Source organism: Cryptotermes secundus, unplaced genomic scaffold, assembly GCF_002891405.2.
Source record: "Cryptotermes secundus unplaced genomic scaffold, Csec_1.0 scaffold2047, whole genome shotgun sequence".
Classification (NCBI taxonomy): Eukaryota; Metazoa; Arthropoda; class Insecta; order Blattodea; family Kalotermitidae; genus Cryptotermes; species Cryptotermes secundus.
The window spans coordinates 156,749-172,100 of record NW_019722978.1 but is presented as its reverse complement, the minus strand read 5'-3'; the positions used below and the strand labels follow the sequence as shown (position 1 = coordinate 172,100).

The 15,352-nt window shown below is 37.9% G+C and overlaps 1 protein-coding gene across 5 annotated transcripts in view; it reads left to right on the top strand.

Annotated features, from left to right (window-relative positions):
* LOC111861559 overlaps nucleotides 1–13,818 on the top strand; it is a 17,098-nt gene extending 3,280 nt beyond the window's left edge. For 4 of the 5 annotated variants that reach the window (XM_023846229.2, XM_023846227.2, XM_023846228.2 and 1 more), the window contains exons 5-8: nucleotides 3,646–3,948; nucleotides 5,295–5,606; nucleotides 6,394–7,128; nucleotides 9,460–11,522. In XM_023846229.2, coding sequence (XP_023701997.1) covers nucleotides 3,646–3,948; nucleotides 5,295–5,606; nucleotides 6,394–7,128; nucleotides 9,460–9,650 — 1,541 coding nt within the window. In that variant the 3' untranslated portion in view covers nucleotides 9,651–11,522. Of the gene's footprint in view, nucleotides 1–3,645; nucleotides 3,949–5,294; nucleotides 5,607–6,393; nucleotides 7,129–9,459; nucleotides 11,523–11,783 lie in introns of those variants that run through there. The other variant, XR_002842260.2, reaches the window with a different exon arrangement.
* The last annotated feature ends 1,534 nt before the right edge of the window (nucleotides 13,819–15,352 follow it).

The following is a 15,352-nucleotide window of genomic DNA, read 5'->3' as shown; positions in this document are numbered from 1 at the left end:
GAACCCAATATCTGCTTCATGATGTCATGGGTGGCTAACCTTATATTGCGATGTTTCAAAATCGTTACAAACACAATGGTTTGACTGCAATGAATGAACGAATGACCGATCTGGCAACACCATATTCCGAGAATTAACTTCTGTGTTTATCTAACACATTAGGCAGCGAGGAATTTCAGACGCCTACAGTCGTGCATAGCGACATGTCCCATACGATAAATAAGCTACAACAAGAGATACCATTGAATGTGAAGTTGCCACAAGGACTTACACTGCTAAAACGCATGGTGCAGAAAATGTATTACACTGCTAGAACGCATGGTGCAGAAAATGTATGAATTTCGGGAAATTTTATTTTGGGAATCAGTGTAAAATTTTTTTACAGATATTAAAATCTGTAAATTAGAATATCTGATTCTATATTCTTTCTACATTAAAGGAGCATTCATTTCGTTCGTTTATCATAAAAAATGTAGAAATCACACCATTTTTAGAAACATGCTTACAATTTCATTGCTCTAGAAGGGCGGGCATTTAAATAAACTCCGTCCAGCTGCCCCTACCGGAAATTAAATGGCCCGTCCGATAAAGGTTAAGGGAACTGTATCATAATTGACACTGTAATGTTCTATATTTTTTAAGGGATACTATATCCTACTTGTCACTGTAGTCACATGAAATATCCTAACTTCTTAGCTAATTTTTGGTATTAGAACAGTATCACTGATACTTCAGTCTGTTGTTGGGTATAATTCTGCACCAGTTCCATCCATTTCCATCTCCTCACTCTTGAAAGTGACAAATTTATAAGACGTTTTATAACCAAAATTTGATTTGTTTATCATCTTGTCCAGTCCATCATAACCTCTGTTCTAGACCCTGACAATTACAGGTGATCTGTATAGATCATGAGTTCCTTGTTATTTAAGTTCCTATGTCACCCACTGATTTCATTCCTCTTAGGGCCAAATATTTCTACTAGTGTACTTTCATATACTCATACTTCAAATGTTTTTCTCTTAAGGTAAGATGTTACATTTCACAACCATAAAAACAGCTGGTAAAATTATTGTATTATGTACAAGGTGGTTCAAATATGAGTGGGACTGATTTTTTTTTTAAACCAAAATTGCCAAACTTACTTGCACATCTCAGTCTTCAATGTACTCCCCTCTGGAGTCAACACATTTTTTCCAACATTCTGGAATCATCCTGATGACCTTTTCAGAAAAGTTTTGTGGTTGGCGACGTATCCACTCCCGAACATTCTGGATGACGGCGTTGTTGTCAACAAACTGCATGCCTTGCAAGTCTGATTTGAGCCTTCTGAACAGGTAGAAATCACTTGGTACCAAATTGGGACTGTACGGCGGATGTGTCAGAAGGTTCCATTTCAATTTCTGGAGGGTTTCCATTGTTTTGGCCGTATGGGGGCGTGCATTGTCTTGAAGGAAGGATACCTGCTTTCCACCTCTCTTCCGCTTGGATTGGATCTTTTCCTTCACGTCTGTTGCCAGGAGGTCTGAGTAATAAGCTGCATTGACTGTTCTGGCCATCTGTCAGAAAGTCTATATGGATAACCCCCTGCCAATCCAAGAAGAACGTTGCCATCACTTTTCTTGCTGAATGGCTCCTCCGCACTTTCTTGGGTTTGGGAGAACTTGTATGCCACCACTTGCGTGATGATTGCTGGGACTCGGGAATGAAGTAGTGCACCCACGTTTCATCGGTGGTCACTGTAGACTTCAAAAATGCATCACCTTCATCTTCAAACTGCTGTAGGAGATGACTGGCAACGTGCATGTGCACCATTTTGTTCACATCTGTCAAAGTGCGTGGTACCCACCGTACATTCACCTTGCGATAGTGCAAGTGGTATTTCATGATGTCTTCTACACACCAACACTGATGGACAGCATTGCTCCAAGTTCCTTGATAGTGATGCGCCTATTCTCACGAATAAGTGCGTCTGCACGATCAATGTTTGGCTTGGTGACGGATGTTCATGGCCGACGATCATGCGGTTCATTCTCCACGTGCTCTCTGCCCTCTCTGAAGCACTTACACCACTCAAACACACGGGTCCGTGAGAGACATTCTTCCCCATATTGTTGTTGGAGTCTGTGGTGAATTTCAGCGGACGGGACGTTTTCTCCAATGAGGAATTTGATCACAATGCATTGTTCCATGCTTCGCGGTACCTTCTGTTCACTCATCACTCTAGCAACTTCCAGACAGGACTGAACAGGTTCTAACCCTAACAGGAGGGAGGGTGGAGGTTGTGGCTTCACTCTCTCAAGGTCGCACAGCTGCTGCGCAGTGCGGCTTGTTTACAAAAAAATCAGTCCCGGTCATATTTGAACCACCTTGTATATCATAGTCTTCATTGTTCTGGAAAGTACATATTGTAACAGTTTTTTTGACTGAATAGTAACAAGCATGTTCTGAAATTGTTTTTTCCTTATTCTTATTGTAAACTTAATTTTTGTTTGATAATGTTTTCTTTTGATATTTAGATTGGAGCCAGGGCAGTGTAGTAATTTGGATGATTAGCGTTTGATTCCTGACGGACAGAGATGTTTCTCTTTTCTCTGCCAAGTGCAGACTGGCTCTGATGCTCACCCAGCCTCCTGTCCAGTGGGTACCCAGGGTTCCTTTCCCAGTAGTAAATTAGCAGGAGCATACAGTTGATTGCTCACCTCCTGGTAGTGCTGAGGTTAAGAACACATGGAGCTGTAGATCCCCTCCCCCACACATCATCAAGGCATGTTGCTTAATTAAGCATGGACAACTTTATTTTACCTTACCCAGATATTTAAATTTTGAAATATTTAGAATTGTTTGTTGAATTAGAATATAAAAAAATTAATTTTGTCTGTGGTTCAGTATGGGTATGAAACTTGGTCTCTGACATTAAGGGAGATACACAGACTGAGGGTGTTTGAGAATTGGGTGCTGAGGAGAATATTTGCACCAAAGAGAGCTGATGAGGTGGGAGGTTTGAGAAAATTGCATAATGAGGAGCTTCATGACTTGTACTCTTCTCTGAGTATAATTAGAATGATCAAGTCAAGGAGGATGAGATGGGTAGGGCATGTAAACGAATGGGGAGAAGAGGATTGCAAATAGGATATTGGTGGGAAGGCCAGAAGGAAAGAGACCACTAGGAAGACCAAGAGGTGGGTGGGTAGGTAATATTTAAATGGATCTTGGACAGTGGAGGACTCTTGTGAACACAGTAATAGAACTTCAGGTTCTTTAAATTGCTGGGAAGTTTTTGAGTGGCTACACAATTGATGGCTTGTAAGGAAGGGCTCAGCTCCATGAAATTAGTTTATTTGTAGAATATAGTTATGTTTTGGAATTTTGAGATGACTGTAATAATTATTATGAATTAAACGTGTTTTGCAATAAAGTTGATTATATTTGTTTAAACTGAGATAAACAACTCTCCAGAAATTTGGTCCAATGTTCACTCAACAATGAAGTACAGTATAAGAAGAAATATAGTGAATACAAATTACATGTTAAGTCATAAAATATAGTTGCGTACTTGTCAGATGTACATGGCATGATGTATTGAGATTCAGACAGATGCAATCACTGATATGTGTGAAAGAAATAGAATTTATGGTTATTTCACAGAGCTTAAGGGAGGAATTAGTGTGGTGGCTGGAGTCCCAGGTCGAGGTCGAAATTTGGTATTCCTTGCACGAGGTGATGTTATCAATGCCGGCCAAACAGATGAGGATTTGAGGGACTTCCCTGCAAGTGGAGGTGGACTCGTATCACTGATTGGGTCTACTGGTGAAGTTGCCTGGTATATTCACTTTCATAGAACTCCCCATGCTATGGATTGCTCACTTATAGATGTCACAGGAGATGGAGCAGAGGATTGTATTGTGGTGGGGACTGGCAAACTTCTGGTGGCTGTTGATCCTGTACCAGGTATGCTGAATTGTGTTAATTTGTAAATGTGCTTTTTTATGTGCTGTAATGTTTTCTAACAATTTTAGCCTTCAGATGTGTCTGAATGTCTGAAATTAGTCACTGTTTCATGTTGCTAATACAGTCTCTGAAAATGGAAAGTGATTTCAGAGAAGTAAAGGTGGTTGTGTTTTTATTTGAACACAAAGACTAATGTTACAGCTGAGCTGTTAACATTCATATTTTGAATGTTCCATGTTTGATAATTGGCCCAGAGGCTGTCATGATTGACAGTTTTCATGGGTTATTCTTAGTATCTCCAGGCAAATGCCGAAGTAGTGTGTCCACTTCATTCCATGGCCTTTTCAGTTTGTCTTCCCATCTGATGATGTATATACTTCACAGTTTTGACTAAGATTTTGGTTTTGGTTCACCAAAGCTCATTTTAAAGGACAGTCTGTATAGAACTAAATTTTTTATTTTTTTTTAAAGTTCTTTGACTGATCTCAATTAAACTTGATATATGAAACTTCTAATGTATGTAATCATATTTTTCATTCATGTAATTCATTCCAGGGGTTTATTTTATATAAGGACATAAATAGACTTATGATTGTGTACATTTGGAGTCCTTTGACAGATTTTTATGAAATCAGTATGTGACACGTACAGGCCTAAACATATTTTTTGGTGTATCTCATTAAACTTCATGTGAAAGAAAATTCTCAAATAATTGGTGGTATTTGTAAAGTAAACATGTTATGTCTTTTACAGTATCAGCCCTTGTGCTAATTTATTTTTAGAAAACATTTGTATAATAAAGTACCTATTAAATGTGGCAGTTGAAAGCATTATTCAGGTCCCTGTAATTATGTATCACACCCTTGTGCGGTGTATTAAGGACTTTACAAAATTTAAAGGAAATTTTAATACAAAATTTTATTAGATTTTATTGATCTATATTAAGTGAACTACAGTATGTGCTATTTTAGTGCATACCAATTGACTACGAGTATGACGTTTTAAATCATGAAACCTGCAGTCGCATATGCAACGGATGGACAATATTAGTGCAGTGTAGCAGTTTTAGCATAGTAAGACACCTGATGATGGCCATTTAGGGCTGAAACATGTTGGCTCGAAAGTGAAAGTGAAAGTGAAAGAAAGAAGGAACAATTTGTTGCATTGTTGATGGACTGTGTAGTACAATAAACAGTATTAGATCCCTGTAATCACTTGTCAGGTACCTGACATCATCTTAGTTTACAGTCCAATCAAATGTCTGGACAGTGGACTGGTAGCAAATGTAAATCATGTAAATCGTAGTCTCAAGGGTGTAGTCGCTCATTGTATTTAATGTATTCTAGGTAATATAGTGTGGTACCTCCACAGTCATCGTAACAATAACAGAAATGCAATTGATCTGGAGTTCCCTATTATCCTGCCTGATCTCGATGGAGATGGTGTGAGAGAGCTGGTCACAGTGTGTAGCTTCAATGGTACTTCTGAGAGATCTGCCACTGTTTCTGATCGCAATAACTTTATTGTGATTTCTGGAAAGATGGGGGAAATCATAGGACAAGCTGTTCGTATTGCCTCATGTACTCGTATTCAAGGCCTCTCTGTGGACAGGAGCTGGAGCATTGTGTATACATGCCAGAAAGCAGATAAAGAAGAAGGTGAGAAAATATGAAGTTGTATGTTAGTGCCATATTGCAATTTTCAACTAGTATGTGGAGCACATTGGGCTACCTTCAGTGATGACAATGTGCTGTAGTGTGTTGGTTTCTGATGTGTGTAAATGACAGCTGTGTGTTGATGTTTATATTTGTGGGTTGCGAGGCATTCTTATAGGTAGGTACATGGCCAGGAAATTGAAATGTAGAGCCATTTTTCTCACTTCTATTCAAATGTAGCCATGCAGTTTCCCACTGCCTTACTGTGCAGAACTGTAAATATTAGTACCAGGCCATAAGTCATTTTATGTTGAACACAGAGATGACAAACTTCTCTGAGACATCGGCAATCTAGTCCACCACCCCATTATATCATTTTCTGAGAATGAAAACAGGATTAGTTAGAAGCCACCGCAAAACCTTGAAGACTTTGTAGAGTAGGTTGCATGTCTGTTTCATCTGCTTAAGAGTTCATAGTTGAGATGGTACCTTAAAATATACCACAGCAGCTTGCAAATCCTTCCCACTTCATTATTTTGTAATCATCCTCCAAGTCATCACTGCTTGATCCATGCTGTTGAGAAAACATCATTAAGTAAACTGAGAAGTCATGTGTTATTGATGATCTGTTAAGTGATATTGGAAGTTGAATGTGGATTGACAGGTAGATATAAGAGGACATTCTTTTTGTTCTTTTATTCAATGAATGTATTAAAATTCAAATGTAATGTGTAATTTGTTTCCATGTAAGACAATGAAAGTAACTGAAACTTTGATATTTACTCTGCAGTGTCCACTGGAATAATCTCAATGCAGGAACTGTATGCAAATGCCACACGCAAGCAGCTGAATATGTCTGCCTATCTGCAGAGTCCTCCACTCAAACAGCATCAAGTTCTGGGTGTATCGTCTACTGTCAAGAAAGTGAATGGTCGTTGGCTGACTCTAGTGAATGAAGGGCACTGTCCAACCCATTGCAATGTTTCAGTTAAAGTAACAGATGAACGGCATGATAATGAGACTGTTTGGAATTTCCAGCATGATAACACTTATGGTATGGTACCTGCTGTTCTAGTCTTTAACAGCCGTTCTGGAGCTTCAACTCTCGTCGAGCCGGTTAGTGGGTTCGTGTTGAAATTTTGGACATGGACCTCTGCTAACAGTCACTTGTCTTCGTCCATGATAAAAGACAACAATACCATGAGCACAGTATTCAGCAATCCCCTGTTCCGATACCGTTTGAAAAGATTTGTGAGAAATGGAAAGTGGGCTGAAATGCATATTGGGAAAGAGAGATTTAGCCGTAGTGTTATCACACCTCTGAAACTAAATGTAAGGAATGGGAGCAGTGTCCAAGTGGATTTACATCAACTGAAAGAACGAGTGGTACTTTATACATTCAACGCTACCGATAACCACATTGTGAATGCAAGTCTGAACGATGTCACACAGTTGTGCTCCAGTCACGGCCCATCAGAAACGGATCAGCTTTGCCAGCCAGACCTCAGCTACCAACAGCAGTCATGTATGTATAGCTCTTTATATTTTTATTATGGATAGTTTTAATTTTAAGCTGCAGCTCCAATGCTTTCACATTCTATGGTCTAACTGTAATTGTAATTTATTTCAAGTTCCAGATGATCCAATAAAACTGGTTACAAACCATAGGATATAGAACATGTCAAATATTAATTAAAATATGTCAAGATAAATAGAAGAACATAAAAGTACAATACAATCATAAGTACAGTTCAGGTATAAGTTGAGCTCAAGTAAATAATTAGAACATGTCAAAATTATAAAGCAATAAAATAATGATAAAAAGACAATAAGTATTATCATAAATACAATAAAACTATTATACAGATAGACTCATATAATTCAATATAGATTAACTAACATACTATTCATATAAAACCATTAGTTTACAACATCATTCATTAACACTATAATATGTGTAAATGTAAGGTTTATAGTAGTCTCTGTTGTTGATGGTTGTATTCCTCTAATTCATAGAACCCTTAAGTGGGAAGAAGAAACAACTCTAGATGTTTATACATTAATGTATTTGACCCAGTATTTCATTATGTCACTGAATGAAAAATATTGTGCTTAGATACCTAACCCAGTTTTTATTTGGTCCTTTTAATAAGAAGAATTTTGTGCTGTGCTTATCTCATTTTGACAAAATTTTTACTTAACTCTCTTTTCCATAACATCACACATTTTCTTTATTGACCCTATTGCTGCAGTGTTTGACTGAAGTCAAATAAGCACCTTATACTGCGACATTGACACATAAGAGAAGATCTCCTTCTGCTGCGTCATTAGACTTCATTCACTGGGGTATGAACATATATTTTTGTTGTATATTTTTTCTTATTTTTACCTTAAAATTGCAATACTTTAGGAAAATGGTGAGAAAGTAATATGCAGCAAAATAGTTAAAATTGAAAGATACTAATCTGAAATCTGGTTGACTTTGTACAATTGTAGGGCCAATATTACATGACTTTACACATCAGTATGTCAGCTGGCTTGTTACCACCTGAAACAGTAAAGTTATAGGCTGGATGACTGATGGATGATTTCCAGCCAAAGCAGAGGAATTTCTCTTTGCTACTACACACATATTGTCTCTGGAGGAAATGATGAGGGCTTAGTTTCTTCAGTTTGTCTGTTATCTCCTTGATAGATGCTGATTCAGTATTTTTAATTGTTAAGCTCCCAAAAGAATCCTATTGTCATTCATGTCACTATATACTTAATATGATTGTATTTTGCTGTCAACACACTGAGGACTGGTCACATGATATCATGCTTTTGGCTTTTAAACGTGGCGGACCGGTTGCATGATATAATGATTTTAGGACACGTTAGGTTGTAACACACTATACCTTGCTCTGGCGCCACCCAAGTTGCACGCAACTGTGTAATAAAACTCTGGAATGTTTGCTTACTTGTCAGTAACTTGAGCTCGCTGTTTTCTTAACCCACCATAAAGGAAAATGCTTTGCTGCTCTTTGAGCTGTATGTATCAGCCAGTAGTTAGTGGTGGGGAATGGACAAGGACAAATTCTTCTCTGATGAGCCAGCTGACCTGCCTTGTGAGACACGTAGTCATGGTGATTCAGAGAACAGCAGTGACAGGGGAGAACAAAGAATTGTGGCCACAAACAGTAAAAGTGACAGTAGATCTGACGATAATGGGGGTAATAACATTGCGGGGACAGTAAAAAATTAAAAAAAAAAATCACAAAAATCTAAACCCTGATTTGAAATTGAAATACAAAGCATTTCTGATGAATGTGGCAAAGTCCTGGGCTACAGACCAGATGGTGGCGGCAGAACCAGAGTCAGACACAGACTTAGTGCGACCAGGCCCATCAACTCCCGCCCCACACAGGCCTCATGTGGACCCGCCAGGGTGACTCTCAGGTGATATGCGGAAACATACCCTTGTGAAAATTGTGAAGAGTGAACATTCCAAGAGGAAGCATCCTTTTCGGCAATGCGGTGTTTGCACAGTTCACAAAAAAAGGAATATGTCTACATTGCAAGCTCTGTGTAATGCTACTTCACAAAGGGGAATGTTTCGAGAAATATCACACTCTCAAGCACTTCTAGGAACATTGGTAAGTGTTCTCCAAAAATTTTAGTTCATAAAATTAATTAGGAGATTTGATATTAATTTTTAAAACGAACAGTGCACATGTTAGGATAGCAGGTTTAATAATGCCGGTCCCCAGGGTGATTTAAATATTTAATCGCTGGTCCACAAAGTGTTAATATATAACCACTGTTTTTTCAGAATAACATGGTAATTTACTGTTTAACCCATTCTCTGTTTCTACAGTGTTGATTGCAGATCTGGACCAAGACGGTTCACAAGAACTCATATCATACCTGACTACCTACACAACTGATAATCCAGAGGGTTCATCACATGCATTAGATACTTCAAAATGGCACCTGCAGTCCAGAGTACGAGTTGTCCAACTAGAAGCAGAATTACCCAAATTATATGAGGCTGTAGCACGACAGTGAGCCATTAGTAATCACGTATGTTCATGTAACGATCTTGCAGTAGGAGATTTGTGGATCATCCAAAGGGTGTAATGAAAATGGTGAAGAAAGGAGCAGTGAATTTGGAAGTTAAGTGAATATTGTGTAAGAGAATGAATTAGATGTACTTGTGAACTAAGTGAATGCAAAGGGAGCAGTGTCTAGTGTTTATTGCTTTATCTATGTATATTTAAACAATGTCCTTATGAGATTGATATGTCTGATATAGCAGTGTAATTGGAAATTGCTAAGAGCTGCATTCCCTTTGATATTGTCACAGGTAGGGGGTGCATGACTATTAGACAGGTTTTGGATTGGATGATTGGATTTATTGACACCTTATACATTCAACTTGTAACTGAAAATAATACAGTACTGTCACTGATATACACACTTTACAGTTCACCATTAAGCTTGTATCACATTATCGCTCAAGCCACGCTCACGCTCTCGGGACACTTACGCTCATGTCACGCTCCAAGGTAGTCACACCATGACGCTCAGGAGTTTAGATGGAAGTGAACGAAATGAATTTTTCTGACGAAGAACTTCTATTGATTGCGGTATTGTTAGATGATGATGAAGCGAAACCTACAGGAAGAAGAAAATGGGTGCACCCTTCTTTGCTTTGTAGAGCAACGGAGGGGGAGTTTCATACACTATTTCCACAGTTACTGGATGATGAAACTAAATTCTTTCAGTACTTCAGGATGTCCAGGGAACAGTTCGAAATACTGCTTTCGAAAATTGGGAGTGACTTGAAGAAACAGGACACCACATTTCGCGCAGCTATTTCACCAAGAGAGAAATTAGCAGTTTGTTTAAGGTAAGGAAAAATAATAGTTTCTTCTTTTTAAAATGTGTTTAATAATAAAAATGAAACATATACAATATCTACGCACTGGAAGAGTTCATAGCATTTTATTCAATATGATTCTGGAGAGAAATTAGAAAAAAAATTAGAGCAAGCAGAATTGGAGTCAGTAGAGGATGCCGGAGAAATGGGTGATGGTGGTTGGGAGCTCTGTGATATTTTCGGATTTCCGACATATGTGAATTCTGAACCAGCTGATGGACCTCCTAAGTTGGTGCTATGAAAATTACTTTGAGGGGAAGGAGGATGGGGCATTAAATATTTGGCTTCCATCTGAGATACGAGGTTGTAAATTTGATTCCTTATTAGGTGTTGGTCGACAGGAGAAAAAGTTTTAACCGTTTTGACTATAGATTCAAAAAACAGTTCCAAGGAGTCCTTTTCTTTATCTTTATCTGTAGTTTGCTGTCTGTTTTTGAGTAAATATTTCATCACAGTAGCAGATCCTGTTTCCTGAGGTCTGCTTGAATGGTTGCATTTCTCTTTAGGTGTGGAAATCGAAACCGACTTGGACAGTTCACGTTTTCTGTGGGAATCTGGAGGTGGAGATATCTGTTCCACTGATACTTCATATTCTGTATCATCTTGTTCATTTTCTTCCTTTTTGCTCTTCTGTGTCTCTCATGTATGAAATCAAAAAAGACATGCTATCCTCAAATTTCCATTTACGAATATTAGCGGCTGCTTGGCCACTTAAGGTGTTGTATTTCTGAACAACTTTTCGGTGTTGACTTCTTAAACTCATCCACCTGTGCTTACATTCTCCGCCTGTGAAAGGGAAGATAATTACAAAAGTGACATACGAGTATATAACCAAAAGTTAGACACAAAACACACTCACCCATACACATGTGTGAGCGCCAACTAACTGGCAGTTGACCAAAATGGTTCTTGACACATCGTAAACGTTGCTTTTTATATTGTTAAAATATTAAATACAGGCTTATTTATAAACTAAAAACAATTAATTTTAAAGTAGTTGTTGAATTTATAATCAATTTTTAAATTATAAAAAAAAATCGAATATAATATTAAATTTTACCAAATTTATGAATATAATAAATTTATAATATTGATTATCAGTACCTATATAATTTGTGGAGTTATAAATATAAAAATATTAATTCTCTAATATTTATGTTTCAATAACTAAATAATATTAATGTATTAAAATATTGTCCTGTAATGTAAATAAATATAAAATATATATATTCCACAATGGGCTGTTGTTTTGTTCACAGGTTCCTAGCCACTGGGGACTCATTTCGAACCATTGCGTTCAGTTTTCGACTAGGGTATTGTACGGTTCAGAATGCAGTTCATGGAGTTTGCAAAGCTATTGTAAAAAATATGTTGCAGGAAGTAATGCCTACTCCAACAAAAAATGAGTGGGAGAGAATTGCAAGAGAATTTTGGGATCAGTGGCAGTTTCCCAATTGTTTAGGATCTTTGGATGGAAAACATGTTGTGATAGAGGCTCCTCAAAATTCTGGTTCCCTCTACTTCAATTACAAGAAAACATTTTCAATAGTTTTATTGGCACTTGTTGATGCTAATTACAAATTTATAGCAGTAGACATTGGGTCTTATGGACGGAGTAGTGATGGTGGAATATTTTCCACTTCAAAGCTTGGAAGGTGTTTAGAAATGGGAACTCTAGACATTCCAGAAGATGCACTGCTGCCGGGAACACAACAACTGGCTCCATACATAATTGTTGGTGATCCGGCCTTTCCATTAAAAAAATACTTGATCAGGCCCTTCCCTGGTCTACAAGTCGAAAACCGTATTGAGAGACGCATTTTCAACTACAGGTTGTCTCGCGCCCGTAGGGTTGTTGAAAATGCCTATGGAATTCTGACACAAAAGTTTAGAATTTACAACAGAAGACTGAAATTAGCGCCTAAATATGCTGAAAAGGTGGTTTTAGCCACGTGCATTTTGCACAATTTCATTCGCGCAGGAACGACTGCAGTGCCTTTGAATGATGATCAGATAGTGGCAGGTAATTTGATGGACTTATCGAGACAAGGTGGAAATTGTTCAATAATAGCTTTTGAAATAAGAGAGATATTCACAAGATTCTTTAATTCAGAACAAGGTTTCGTCCCTTGGCAACACAATATGATTTAAACAAGTGTATTTCTAACTGTATTTGTTTGATGCTAATAAAGTGATTATTGAAAGTTACCAGATTTTTTTAACGCTGTTCCGATCTCTTCCCACACTTTCTTCTTACGTACATTATCACTGTACAATTTGTGTGTTAAATCATAAAGCTCAGGCTTGGCACGAACAAGTTCAATCAATTCTTCCTCCATGCTTTGCTTTGACTGGTGAAATGAAAGAAAAATGAGAAGCAGAACCTTTGAGCTCGGGACTCGCGCGCAGTCTTGGTCACACTAGACGCTCAGCTCGCGGTACACTTAGAGTTGAACGCTCAAAATATTCTCGGCGATGATTGCGGTGCTCACTGTGAGTGCGCGTGAGCATGGCGTGCACCCCAGTATGATCAATCCTATAACATTTACATTGTTTGGATTTTAACCGTTGCGTGAGCATCCCTATAATGTGATACAACCTTTACACACACACTTGGGTTCTCAATCTTCACTAGTCATATCCTGGCAACATATTCCAACACAGTAGTTATACCAGTCTCACTGTAACTGCAGCACACATTACGTCTTCTTTGCACAGCCTGATTCCTTTCTTGCCATCATCTCAATTAATCTGCCAACTTCCATGTCCAGAGACTGGACTTGATTCTATTCCTCTGTGCCCAAGGTCATATCCTGGCAGGCTGGCATCTCAAAACTCAACTAACTCAATCTTGTCCTTTTTATAACTCCTCAGCATGGACCATGCAGAAAATACAGCCTCTCTCTTGTTGAGAAGGAGTGTTTACAGTGCCGTTGCATAGCAACAGAGGTTGGTTATTTGATTGTTGCTTGTGCATTTGTTGCCACGGGAATGTTTTTACCAAGCAGTTGCGTAGCAATGGACATCTCTGATTTCACAGTTCCGGCTTTCAGGCATCATGTCACAATATAGTTATCATAATTGCGAGTTGTTTTGCTAAGATGATTATGAGCAGATTTACATTTACATTAAATAAGAGGCGAAGTTAAACTCGATGTTCATTAAGTTTAAGATTATTCCACTAAGTGTAAAGTCATTAGTGTTTTTTAAAATGATTAAGTAGGCATATAGGTTTTCAAACATTTGATCATATGACATTCATGTTACTGACTTGCATCATCTCTAGAGCAGACAGTAAGTTTTAGGAGTTTTGATGTGTTATGTCAGAGTCAGCCTCTCTGCTTTAAGAGTCGTTATGATGCTGAACATGCCTTATGCCATGAGCTACTACTTTTATGTTTTGTGTTATAATGTGTACAGTGGTGATGGATGAATTGATGTTCTTAGCAGTTTTTAAACAAAGTTCAGTCACTTCTAATGAGCTGAGATAGTTTAGTCACTAATACAATTGACTACAAGCTGGGCAGCTGGGGTTTGATTGTGGCTGTAGCTCCAGTTTTTCTCTTTGCATCCACTATATCCACCCCGGTTCTGCAGTCCACTCAGACTGTTGTCCATTGGGTACTTGGAGCACTTTCTCCAAGGGTAAAGCAACCAGAATATGGTGCTGACCACTGACCTCCCCATTAGTACAGAGCTTAATGACATAAGAGTTTTGTCTCCATTCCCAGACTGTTTTCATGGTGTAGTGCTTAAGCACAGGGACAACTTTTTTTTATTCTTTTTATCACTTGTAACAAAATTTATACCAAAGTCACAAGTTGGACACCAGTTTTGCTGTTCTAAATCATATCTGATATGTTCTTGAAAGCTGAATTGTAAATTCATAAGTTTTACTCAGTCATTTACAAGCTGGAAGTGACCTGTTAGCCACCTTGTGAACCGCAGTATTTCATTTGTTCCAAATATTTATGCCATGAAATGTAATTGAATTTTAGTGTGAAGCTGGAGCATACCTGGGGGCTGAAAGTTGGATGTTTTCTTTTCTAAGTAACTAATTCGGCTGTATTCACTGGTAATATATTGAAGTTGTTCATGGCTTCAAGGAAATGATATTGCCCATTTTACAGTAATTGCAATTTGAAATGAGACTTTTATAGCTATTTTGCATTTTTATGTACTTGTTTAGTCATTCCTTAACATAAAATATAGGTAATTTGCTTAGGTTATCTTGGATTAATTTGATTGGTTTGATTTAATCATGGGGTGGTTGGGCAGCTCATTTCTTCTGTTATTTAATGTAAGGAATCTGTATGAATAAATGTATTTATTGAATTGAAATCCAAATTTAGTGAACAAGTATTAAATAGTTATAATAAAAACACCAAGATTATATAATAGCAGTGATAATATATATTTAGGGTGAAAGTGTGTGTATTTATTCAGCCTCATGAGGATAATTGAGGAGCTATTTGAAGGAAATAGCGGCTCAAGTCTAGAAAACTGAGATTAACGACCATTGGGAGCCGTTGCACTGACCACATGACACCCCTATCCACAAAAGTTGGCACTACATTGACAAGCGGTAGTTGCTCGGTCAGTATAGTTCACTTTTGGACTACAGGCCATGGATTTTTATTTTTGTATTCTTTATAGGTAATGAAGCACAAATATTAAGACATAATTTTAATTGCTCTTTCTGTGATTTGACACACAATGTGTACATAACAGTCATTAGACACATTCATGTCTGACCAACCCATAATAATGCAGGGGGTAGGGTGACTACACTTATGGTCCACATAACCCAAAGTCCTCACGGTACAGC